This window comes from Hydra viridissima, unplaced genomic scaffold, assembly GCF_058129835.1.
Source record: "Hydra viridissima isolate aposymbiotic clone 2 unplaced genomic scaffold, HvirCarnegie_v1 scaffold_2, whole genome shotgun sequence".
Taxonomy (NCBI): Eukaryota; Metazoa; Cnidaria; class Hydrozoa; order Anthoathecata; family Hydridae; genus Hydra; species Hydra viridissima.
Window position 1 is genome coordinate 22,234,734 of NW_028324301.1, and position 12,056 is coordinate 22,246,789.

The 12,056-nt window shown below is 29.3% G+C and overlaps 2 protein-coding genes across 2 annotated transcripts; both read left to right on the forward strand.

Annotated features, from left to right (window-relative positions):
- The first annotated feature begins 1,823 nt into the window (after positions 1–1,823).
- Positions 1,824–6,832, forward strand: LOC145198369 (eukaryotic translation initiation factor 3 subunit E-like). The gene is made up of 10 exons (XM_080074110.2): positions 1,824–1,979; positions 2,596–2,655; positions 2,834–2,891; positions 3,313–3,430; positions 3,889–4,162; positions 5,299–5,423; positions 5,740–5,959; positions 6,171–6,383; positions 6,465–6,614; positions 6,765–6,832. Exons 1-10 carry the CDS (start codon positions 1,887–1,889, stop codon positions 6,789–6,791), a joined length of 1,338 nt encoding a protein of 445 aa, XP_079930236.2. The 5' UTR covers positions 1,824–1,886; the 3' UTR covers positions 6,792–6,832.
- A 3-nt stretch (positions 6,833–6,835) lies between these two features.
- On the forward strand, positions 6,836–11,691 carry LOC145198355 (N-acetylgalactosaminyltransferase 7-like). Its single transcript, XM_080074103.2, has 7 exons — positions 6,836–7,070; positions 7,167–7,452; positions 7,664–7,850; positions 9,522–9,706; positions 9,854–10,027; positions 10,167–10,328; positions 10,426–11,691. The coding sequence occupies exons 2-7, from the start codon at positions 7,173–7,175 to the stop codon at positions 11,235–11,237; spliced, it is 1,800 nt and encodes a 599-aa protein (XP_079930229.2). The 5' UTR covers positions 6,836–7,070; positions 7,167–7,172; the 3' UTR covers positions 11,238–11,691.
- Positions 11,692–12,056: the final 365 nt, after the last annotated feature.

Here is a 12,056-nt window from a genome sequence, read left to right on the forward strand (position 1 = left end):
AATCCATTGAACTACTATGTAAGGAGCACATTGGGGCTAGAGACTAACAACCCCAGCCTTAACATTGTTAACCCTCTAAAGAAAATAGTTGAAATTACAGCTGCCAACATGTCTGTCGACGAGGTGTTGTGGGCCTGTTCTAGATTCTGGAAATAAATTGAACAAGTCCTTAAACCTGAAGGTGGTTGGATTGAATAAAATTAAAGATTAGGAATGTGTAAAACGCTGTAAAAACATATATCTTTAAAAAGTGAAATTTATATTTCAATTTCTATAATTCATCAAAAAATTTCCGGATTTTAAACGTCCGGGGTCCTTCATATTTCTATCGACAAAAAAACGGTTACTAATATTGTTTTACAACTAATTACGTAAATAACGTAATTGAATTTTTTAAATGCATTGCATAATTTTTTTGATAGTAAAATAAAAAAATTTCCTATAAAGCATGAAAATAGTTGCAATCAGTATAAACATGCTAGCTGAAACTATTTTCATGCTCTATAAGAAACTTTAATACCACGGTTTGTAGAGAATGAGTAGCTTTGTGAATATTTCATAATTGAACGGTTGAGTGGAAAAAAGGATAATATTCCAATTTCATATTTTTGGCATTTTGTCTATCGCATTAACATTTTATTCTACAGCATATTCGTGTTTTACGATTTAATGGATAATGAAAAAAACTAAAATTTATTAATTAACTTCTGAGGGTACATTAATAAGTAAAATAGGTTTAAAACATAATTTATACGGACAATTGAACAAAAGTGAATAATGAAATATAGGATAACATCACATTTTTTAACATGCAGACATAAAAATGTGAAACAATTATCCGCGTCTTGAGTATTTCATTTTCAGATACTCTCATCGAATACTCCAACAGTTTCTCATTTGAGTGAAGCAATGGACGAATTGCTGAAGCCAGATTTGGGTGACATATCTTATTTCGTTTTCTTCGTATAGCCAGAAGTCTTCGTAAGACAGAAGTAAAAATCGTCTACATGGTTTTTTTTGGCTCCCACCATATCATAGAAATGCCAGTTGTTAGCCTTTTCTCTGTACAGTTTGTCCATCGACGAAAAATTTTCAACACACGGTTTACAAACAGTATACGGACCCCACAATTTATCGTGATCCCCCAGTTAACCTTAAAGTAAGCCAAGTAAGTTCTTTTTATAAATTCACTAATCTTCATTCTTGGTACTGTAAAAATCTCACAATATTGATGCCACTGTATTGAATAATGTAGTGATAAAAATTCTAATCCAATGTTTTTTGTTTGGTACTGGAGACGTACTTATTTGACCACACAATCTAGTGGCAGATGAGGTATACACTAATTAGTTGACAGATAAACTTCCATTGGTCAATTATTTTTTTATTTATTTATTTTTTTTAAGGAGGGGGGGGGGGGGATAAATTAAGAGGCGGAACCTAAAACTTCAACTAAAGGAGCCAAAAAGGAAGAAAACGTTCATAGGCCACCGCCGCTTTGTAGAAGGACGCAGCTCCCTGACACTCACCCTTACTCACTGCACGGTAAAATCAGACTTACCATAGTCCACAATCGCAAAACAAGCTCAACCACAGAACAACGATAGGTTTCTGAAACATTTGGGAAGGATAGGTTTCTGAAAAGGTTGGGAAAACGTAAGTGAATATTAAAAATGCTCGTAGATAAAAAAAATTGATGTGATAAAAAAAACTAATGACACATAAACTCAGAGATCCCTAATTACCTAAAAACAACTGTTAAACCTAAAACAAAAAAAAAGTTTTTTTTGTTGACCAGTGTTATTAATGTGTATTATCCCAATCGAGCAATCGAGAGAAAAAGGAAAATCAAACGAAGTTTACGGTAATTGGTACCTTCTTTTAAAATGGCAGAAAAATACGACCTGACTTCACGCGTTGGTGCCTACTTAGATAGGCATTTAGTCTTTCCTCTACTAGAGTTTCTCTCAAGCAAAGAAGTAAATTTATATGTTTTGTTTAGATTAACGAGTCTTCCCTTCTTATTTGAGTAGTTTGAAACTTTTACTAAAAAAAAAAATGTTTTAATTTAAGTAATTTGCTGGCACTTCACAGACTGCTAGAAGTTAATTTACATGCTTCTTGTCCAGTTATCTCGTAAGAAATTAAGCATAATAAAATTCGAATGTTAATTCTTATCTGGATCTCACAATTTAAGAGTTGTTACTTTCTAAATATTGAAATTCTTAGCATTCGATCGAATAAAATGGTGGAGTTAAAAGTCTTGGTTTTTTTCAATGTGCTCTTTAAGTAAAGTTTCTAATCTAAAAAATTTTTCATATATTATTAATCGTATTGCATTTTATATATAAGACAAGCTAACTGCCAAAAAAGTTTTTCTAAATGTTAATTCATTTAAATGAATCAAGTCAATATTATTTTAACTGTCTTAATCAACTGCCATAAAGAAATCAAGCTTAAAACAAGCATCAATTATTGTTTAAAAGTTTATTAAATTGCTGTACTACAACTGCCTTAACCTTTTATTTATAAAAAAGTTGATTTGCTATGTATAGAAAATATGCACCAGTTAAAGTTTAAATTTATTTTCCACAGATATACGATGAAACTGAACTTCTTAAAGGTCGATTGGAACTTCTTCAAGGAACTAATATGGTATATATATATATTTTTGATATTTACTAACAAACTTGAGTATTATTTCACATAAATTATCTATGATTAACTTATTATTTAGCTAATTAATATCACTTTATTTGGTTGTTTATCTCTATCAAGATACTATTGAAACTAAACTGTTACTTTTAATTTTTTCACAATTTAATAATTCCAGTTAGACTTTGTAAAAGATGAATATCAAAGACTTCATCAAGTTGAAGAAGTTCCGCAAGGTAGGTTTGCTTATCTGAATCTTAACATGTTTTTTTAATTTACTAATACTTTACTTTTCTCTTAGTTTTACTAGTTATGATTTTTATTGGCTATAATTTAATTACACTAAATTTAATTTACAATTGCTCAAAACATGCATTCAAATCATGTGATTTGAATTAGTCCTAAGATTTCCAAAAAACAATAAATAGTAACAATTCTGCCATCATTTATTAAAAACTCTATTTTGGTTCTTAACAACATGTAATATGTAACTTCTCATATGTATTAATTGCTGTAATTTAAAATTTTAAAACATGTTAGGTATAATATCAAGGTAAATATGTATTTTTGTTAAAATAATTCTTAATGTTGACTTTAAATTTAGTTTTATTTGTCAACATACAACTCTTTTTCAGGTTTAATTTTTTTATATAACAGAATTACTTGAGAAACGTCAGGAAGTTATTCATCAAATGAAAGAATTAGAGGCAGCAACTGAATCTATTACTACTGCATTCGAAGATCCAGATTTTCAATTGGAAGCTACAAGTGCTAGGTAAGTTCTTTTAAGAACCTTCAGACCATAATGGTGTGTACAATATTTCTATTAGAAAAATGGCTTTACTTCAGTTAATTAGACCTTGTAACAGATGAGAGTAAATATCAGAATCACTACTTTCAGTCTCAACTCTTATACTGCATTCCACCCTGATATGTGCCAGTTCCAAACTCATAAAACCATGCCTCATTTTTTTCCCCTTACCAGATGAGTTCTTTATCTTGAGGTAATTACATAGTTGTATATTAGGAATATAAATTGCATTCCTCTCTCAATCTGTGTGCTAAGTCTGTAAGATTCATTCATAGTTCCAAATCATGCCAAATGTAGGTCTTTTTTTGAAGCTTCTTTATGCCATTTCTCTTGTTAATAGCAATATGTAATTATGCTCTGTAAAATATGAAATAGTGAGATATAATTAAATATACATTTAAATTTGCATTTTTTAACTTTAGAGATGGTACTGTATTGTTTAAGTACTTAAATGACAAGTTTGGAATTACTACTGACAACCTTGCAACTCTTTACCAATTTGCAAAGTTTCAGTATGAATGTGGTAATTATACTGGTGCTTCTCAGTATTTATATTTTTATCGTGTTTTGGTTCATGATGATGATAAGAATGCAACCTCTGCTGTATGGGGTAAGCTTGCATGTGAAATTTTAACTCAAAATTGGGATGCTGCACTTGAAGATATTAACAGATTAAAGGAGATAATTGATGGAGATGTGAGTTCTTTCTATAATCAATTTTAAATTTTAAAATATATATTTGAATGGTATTTTCATAAAAGAATATCATATATACCACCTGGTGTATAATTCCACCTGGTGTAAGATAAACTCCTTTATAACTGAAAAGATTTTTTTAAAAAAAATTTTACAATTTGAGGTTAACTTTCCACAGATTTTTGTCTTCTTTTCTTCGTGGCTGTTTTAAAAATAAAACAACAATTAAGAAATAAAAAGTTAAATATTGACTAAAAGTATTTGATGAGCCCAAATCTTTCTAATCCATAGTTTAGTAACTGTTTTAAAATCTTTTTTATAATGTATATAAACTCCAGTTCTGTTCAGAAAATTCTCTTTTTTGGGTTATGTTTTTCCTTTAAATTTTATAAACAGTTTTTTTTATTTTTGTCACCCATGTAGATTAGAATAACCTTAAATCATTGTTAAAGTTTATTGTGTCCTGTAGCTTTTTACATGCTTTTTTAAACTTTTTGACAACAAATTGACATTTTATCCATCTTACCTTTATTTACCTAATTGCAATTATATTGCTGTCTTTTTGTGATAAAATATTTTAAGATTTTTTCTTCCAAGTTTTCTAGCAAGTCGAGACATTAGTTTTTGGCCATGTAGTACTAAATCATTGTATTGCATAAATCTCAAATACCCAAAACATTGAGCAATCAAAATTTTAATATTTTTCTCCAAAACAAGTTCTTTGCTTTTAATCAAATGGAGTTTTCTTGTTACTTCAGTTACTTCAGTTTACTTCTTGTTACTTTAAGCCAGTTTTCCTAAGTTCTTTGACATCATTACAAGTTTCATGTTGTTCAGTGTTCAGGTTTAATGATCAACCTAATTTTTAAAAAATGCTCATTTTATATTTTAATTTCAAAAAATGTTTGTTTTATATTTCCAAAACATTGTGTTTTAGATAAGAGTTCTCATAATTGTCAGCTTTTTTTTTTTTTTTTTTTTTTTTTTAAAAAAAAACTTGAGATTTTAAAAAAGGGAAATTTGATGTCTCTGGTTAATTAAATTTGGAAATTTCACTATTGATGGGCTGCCAGTTTCAATTTTGAAATTGAAGTTGATGCAGCTCTATAAATTGTTTTATACTGGCTTGTTTTTAGCATTATTCAGCTCCTCTTCAATTGCTGCAGCAAAGAACATGGCTGATTCATTGGAGTTTATTTGTCTTCTTCAATCATGCTAAAGGAAGGGATCTGCTTATAGATATGTTTCTATATCAACCAAGGTTTTTATATAAACTCACTTTTGTATTTGTGTATGTTGAAAATATTTGCCAATCAAAAATCCAAAATTTCTCATGACGATGTATAAACCTTCTATTTCCCAATCAAAACTTTTTATTTTATTAAAGAAATTTAAAAAGTTGAATTTCCTAATGAGATGAAAAAAACTCACAATTGGTTTAGTCTTATGCTCTGGTTTAAGATGCCAGCTTGTATTTTTTTTTTTTTTTTTTTTTTTTTACACTTTTTAAAAGTAGTTTTATATTTTTTACTATTTATTAAATACTAGATTTTATATCAAAGTCTTTTCATTTTTAGTTACTTAAATGCAATACAAACAACTTGTCCTCATATATTGCGCTACCTGACTACTGCAGTGATTACAAATAAACGCAGAAAACAGATTTTAAAGGATTTGGTTAAAGTTATTCAACAAGAGTCTTATACATACAGAGATCCTATCACTGAATTTCTGGAATGTTTGTTGGTCAATTTTGATTTTGATGGTGCACAAACAAAGTTGTTAGAATGTGAAACTGTAAGATGATTTTATTTTAACTGCAATCAAAACCATTTTTCTCAATAAGTCAATTCTCAATCAAATATACTTAAAAAAACCTACTTAATCAATTGTTAATCACTCATAAGAAATTGTTTTTATCTACCCATCAAAGATTTGTTATTTTTTCTTTAAAGTAAACTAGAAAATGATTTAAGTTACCTTGTCTTATGGACATTTATTTATTTAGGTGTTGCTGAATGATTTCTTTCTTATTGCTTGTCTCGATGATTTCATAGAGAATGCTCGTTTATTTATTTTTGAAACCTTCTGCAGAATACACCAATGTATCAGCATCAGTATGCTAGCAGATAAGTTAAATATGTCACCTGAAGCTGCTGAACGATGGATTGTGAATTTAATCAGAAATGCTAGACTTGATGCAAAAATTGACTCAAAGCAGGTTTCAACGAAATTCAACTTTCTACTACAATCTATTAAGTATACCAAAAACATATTTTTGTTATTTTAATAATACTTCTAGGGCCATGTTGTAATGGGAACTCAAGCAGCTGCTGTTCATCAACAAGTAATCGAGCGAACAAAAGGAATTATGTATAGAACTCAAACAGTGGCACAAAGTATTGATAAAAAGTTAGCATCAAAGTTGGGACCGTATTCAGAGCCATTTGCAGTATGTTTGACACATTAGTTTAATTGTGTTTGTGTTAAGTCTTAAGAATATTAATAATCATGTCAAATCCTTGTTTATTTGGGCAATATTTCTTTGTAATTGTTTTTTTAACTTACTGCTTTCTTTTGTAAGTTATTCCTCTTGTTTTAGGTATCATGGGGTGGCTATGAAGCATGATTTGTTAAATTATCAGAGAAAATATTTATCTGCCTCACTTACATGCTTTTTGTTTGTTTTTTTTTTTGTTTACAAACAATTCTTTTATCTAAAAGTTAAATTTTGTGTTGAATTTTAAACCTAACTATGAATTTAAAATATCAAAAATAAACTAATGGATCAACTTAATTATTTTTAACTCATATAAACTTAAAATGAAGCTTAATCTTATTGTTTTTTAGAAAAAATATATTTGTATATATATATGCATACTATGAATTAATTTCCTGTTAAAGACAGGTAAGATTTCATACAATTGTGTTTGTCTTGTTTAAAAGTTTGTTTTATTGGTGCAATATCTAATTTATTAATCAATGAGTGATAATTTTTTTATAGGTGAAAATGAGAACCATACGTTTTTCTCTAAAGAAAGTTTTAGCGCTAATTATTCTAATAGGACTAATATTGTACTTAGCTTACTTATATCGTAAAACATCACATCATCCTTATGCAGAGACTGTTTCACTCAAAGAAAGATTTGTTAGTAGTAAACCAGTATTTCTTTCAGATGGGAAATTAGGAAATTATGAGAAATATGAAGAAGTGAGGACTGGGCCTGGAGAGGGAGGAAAAGCTCACAGGTTAAAACCAGAACAAAAAACAGAGGAAGAGAGGCTTAAAGGTAGTTGCTTAGAAATACCAACTTGTTATCTTTTGTTAAATAATTGTCTCAATATTGCTACAGTTTATGGATTTATTTTTCTCTATATAGTGTGCCACTTTATCTCACACATCTTCAATTATGTAACATTACAAAGATTTACTTTAAAATGTTAAAATTGAGAGTTGATTAGATTTACTTCTTGATCTAAGTTTAAATTCCTTTTGGTCAGGTGTTTATGGTTTTAATCAGTTGGTATCAGATGAAATTTCTCTGGATAGAGTTGTCCCTGATATGCGAGAAGAAGAATGTAAGCATTGGTTATATTCAGATGATTTGCCTTCAACTTCTGTCATATTTATCTTCCATAATGAAGGATGGAGCACTTTGTTGCGTTCTGTTCACAGTGTTATAAATAGGTCAGTAATAATGTGAAACTACTTGTATACATTTTTTATAATATAAATTACTGAGTAAAAGTTTTTGAAACTATTTTAAAAAGTAAACTTCAAAAAAGTTAAGTTTTCCTATGTATAAAATAGTTTACTTTACATTATTTAGTTTTTTATAATGCTTTATTTGTTTTAAATATTTTCAGAAGCAAATGTTTGAGTTTATTTGCTTTAATTATTTTCAGAAGAAACCATCTTAAAGTTATCCCTAGTAATAAGAGAACAATAAGTAATTTGTAAAATAACAAAAAAGAGTTTGGAGCTAGACACTGTAGGTTTGAGTATTTTATCACTTTGAGTATTTTATCACCTGTTTAGAACTAGCAAAAAATTACAAATTTTTTAAAAATAATTTGTTCTTTCAAAATTTATTCCATCAAAATTATTTATTATAATTAAATTTATAATTAAACTTATTTATTCTATCAAAAAACGAACAACTGAAAGCTTTCAAAATGTGATGTTTGAAACAGTCCAGATTAGACAGTGGAACATCACAATCTGGGCTTTGAGAAAAAAAATTATATTGGCTAGCATCAGTTCGTGTAAAATTTTCAATGATGCTTTAAAAAACAATGGTTAAATAAAGGGTTTTTAGAAATATCGCTTACAAAGGAAAGCACAATATAAATTTCGCTACAATATAAATAACACTTACAGAGGAAAGCACAATATAAATTTCTATTAAAATAAATAGAAGTTTTTATTCTCAGAAGGACAAGACATCTAAGTTTTTCTTATTTAAAGATGACCTGATTTTTGTGATGATAGAATATCAGTCAAATGATTGGTTTAATAGGGCAGGCTTATTCATCTGATCTAGCCACTGGGTAATAACTGGTATATCAAGAGGTGATATAAACAGCTGAATCTGTTTTTAGGTCAAATCTAGAATTGTGATTGTAAAATGCCAATACAACTGGTAACAACTTCATTTTTTGTTTTGTGAGATATAACTCTTTACATGCAACTTTAAATGCATGAAGAATCTGTGCTGTGAGGTTGATACCAGAATGTGTCTAGTTTTAGAACAGTTACAAAATGAATGTATAAACCCTAAAATGATAATCATAACCATCATGTACATTATTTGTATGGAACAAATCTAGTTGCATGTCAATGCTATGTATAACATTGAACTTTTAAACTGATGCTGGTTTTTGCATATGGTGATATTGAACTTCTGTCATAGTTCATAGCCTTTAATTTTTATTATATCAAAAATAATCTTCATAAGTTCAGATATGTTTATGGCCTGTATGCTTTGTTTTTGTGTTAGACAAAGCATTCTAGGGACCATGCATTTATGGCCTTGACACTAAACTGCTAAATATTGTCTCCAAAACATCTCCAATCTTTTTCAGTTAAATCTGCAAATAACAGGACTCGATTTATTTATCTAAAAGTTTATTTTAAATTACATTTTTATAATTGTTATACAATTATAAAAATGTAATACAATTATACATATTATTACATTTTGAATGTATTCAGCTTTAAAAAGAGTATCAAAGTAATACAAACTGTGATTTTAAGTGGAGTCAAAGAATATTAATTATCATGCTGTGTTGTTACTTAGAGTAACTACAAAAATAATATTGTAGAAATTTAAATGTTTTTTTTTCTTTAATGCAATAGAACACCACCTCATCTATTACATGAAATAGTGTTAGTGGATGATAAATCTGAACTGGAGCATTTACATGAGCGTTTAGATGAGGAAATTAAAAAACCTTATTATCAAAACAAAGTAAAGCTGATAAGGAACAAAAATAGGGAAGGATTAATTCGGGCCAGGAATATTGGAGGCATTGCTGCAACAGGTTTGTCTTATGTATTTCTTATATAAAAAGATCTTTTAAATGACAAAGTTGCATATTAGTAAGATGTAAGTGCAAAACTGATGCTTTTTAGCATAATATCTGGTGCTCAATGTTCTCTGTGGCGTTAATGTAAGTTTTTATTACTAGGTGAAGTACTTGTCTTTCTGGATGCGCACTGTGAAGTTGGTCCTAATTGGCTTCCTCCATTAATAGCACCTATAAAAGAGGATCCTACTACATTAACTGCTCCCATTATAGATGGTATTAATTGGGACGACTTTTCTATTAATCCCGTTTACCTGAAAGGTACTCATTCACGAGGTATGTCACGCTATTTTCTCTTGAAACATGCAGCTTGATTTTCATCTTTGTATGTTTTTCTATCCATTGCTTCAAATAATACTTTTCCTTCTACCATACTTAAGTAATCTGGTTAATGTTTGAATCATTTGTTTCTCAGGTATCTTTGAATGGGGTATGCTTTACAAAGAAACTGAATTACCTGAAAAAGAAGCTCGCAAGCGTAAGTATCATAGTGAACCATATAACTCACCTACACATGCTGGAGGTTTATTTGCTATCAAGAGAAGTTGGTTTAAAGAGTTAGGATGGTATGATCCTGGTATGAATACTTTGTAACACAGTTATTTAACAAGGCTTTTTATTTAGTACTTAGACTTCTAAGAAACGTTTTAAGTGTTAATATTTGTTAAACTTAGGTTTACTTATTTGGGGTGGAGAAAATTATGAGTTGTCATTTAAATTATGGCAATGTGGTGGTCGCTCATTATGGGTTCCATGTTCTCATGTTTCTCACGTTTATCGTGGTCATAGTTGCTCTTCATGTCATTCTGGTGATTTGGGTAGGAAATGGGCTGGTATTCCTCTAGCACTTCGAAACTATAAAAGATTAATCGAAGTATGGTTTGATGATAAATACAAAGAATTTTTCTACACGAGAGAACCTTTAGCTCGCCTCATAGACATAGGTGATGTTTCTGAACAAATGGCATTAAAAAAACGCATGAATTGTAAATCATTTACTTGGTTTATGGAAGAAATAGCGTATGATGTCTTTCAAAAGTACCCAGAACAACCCCCTAATGCACACTGGGGTGAAGTTCGCAATATGGCTACTAATTTATGTATTGATACATTGAATAAATCGCCACCATATCGTATTGGTGTTTCTGGTTGCCATATGGCTGGTGGAAACCAACTATGGAGGTTAAATACTATGGGACAGTTAGCTTCTGGTGAATGGTGCGTTCGATATCAAAAAGCTACGAATGAAATGGAAAATGAATTATCGATGGAATGGTGTCCCTCTGGTACACCTAGCGGTCCGTGGAAGTTAGATGATAGTACGGGTTTATTTAAGCATACTGGTCTGAATCTGTGCGTAATTGTTAACACGCTTACTCTAAAGTTAAATATGGCCAAATGTGATCAGAAAAAAGAAAACCACAAATGGAGATTTCAAGAAATAAAGCCGCATTGGGTCGAATCACAAAAATTCATCAAAGAATAATTGGATTTTTCTTAGTGGGTATTGTTTTAGGTGAAGCACTTAAAGTCGTTATTTTGGTTTATAGCATCCATTATTGATTCACTTTATTTCTTATTTTGGTACAGATCGTTTTAATGAATTTGATTTTTAGGAGCTATTTTGGATTTGACCATAGAAAATTACTAATACAGTTTTAGTTTCATATTACAATATTTTTCAAATCAACCTTTATATCACGTGTTTCGTCAGTGCCAGAATATCTTAGGCCAAAAATGTTAATTGAACATTTTAAAAGTAATTTTTTACATTGCAGAATATAAGCTGATTTATAGGATTTTGAAACTTCCCTGGTCTGTAATTTAGAGCTACGAATGTTTTTGTACTGTTGTTAATATTTATACTATCTTATAATTTTTACTGCCTCTAATAATATTTATTAAATAACATTATTTAAAATATAATCCTCTAAGAAAAAGGCTTTTTTAATTCGATAGCCCACGATGAAAATTTAATTTTCTTAACTAAAGTAAATAGTATAACACATTTATCTTCATGTATTTTTTCCTACGAATAATAAACAATTTATTTTGTAAAAAACAATTTAGTATGAAAATAGTGAGAAAATAAATACATTTTATTAGAATGCTCCGGTGTTCAAAAAATCCTAGATAGAATTTAATCTTGGCCATAGTGATTGCCATTCCATATTGCTGAGCCTTCTTTGGTGTAAAAATGTTCTTTGCAAAGCTTCGAAGAGTGTTTAAGGTCGTTATCTTCCTGAAACTAAAATCTTTATCCAGCGAAACGTTTCATTAACGGCAGCTCATTCAATTTTAAAAC

Coding starts and splice junctions, on each gene's coding strand:
- LOC145198369 (XM_080074110.2), top strand. CDS start 1,887: ATGGCAGAAAAATACGACCTGACTTCACGCGTTGGTGCCTACTTAGAT. Junction 3,431..3,888: donor TTGGAAGCTACAAGTGCTAG/GTAAGTTCTTTT, acceptor TTTTAACTTTAG/AGATGGTACTGTATTGTTTA. Junction 6,384..6,464: donor CAAAAATTGACTCAAAGCAG/GTTTCAACGAAA, acceptor TAATACTTCTAG/GGCCATGTTGTAATGGGAAC.
- LOC145198355 (XM_080074103.2), top strand. CDS start 7,173: ATGAGAACCATACGTTTTTCTCTAAAGAAAGTTTTAGCGCTAATTATT. Junction 7,453..7,663: donor AGAGGAAGAGAGGCTTAAAG/GTAGTTGCTTAG, acceptor CCTTTTGGTCAG/GTGTTTATGGTTTTAATCAG. Junction 7,851..9,521: donor GTTCACAGTGTTATAAATAG/GTCAGTAATAAT, acceptor TTAATGCAATAG/AACACCACCTCATCTATTAC.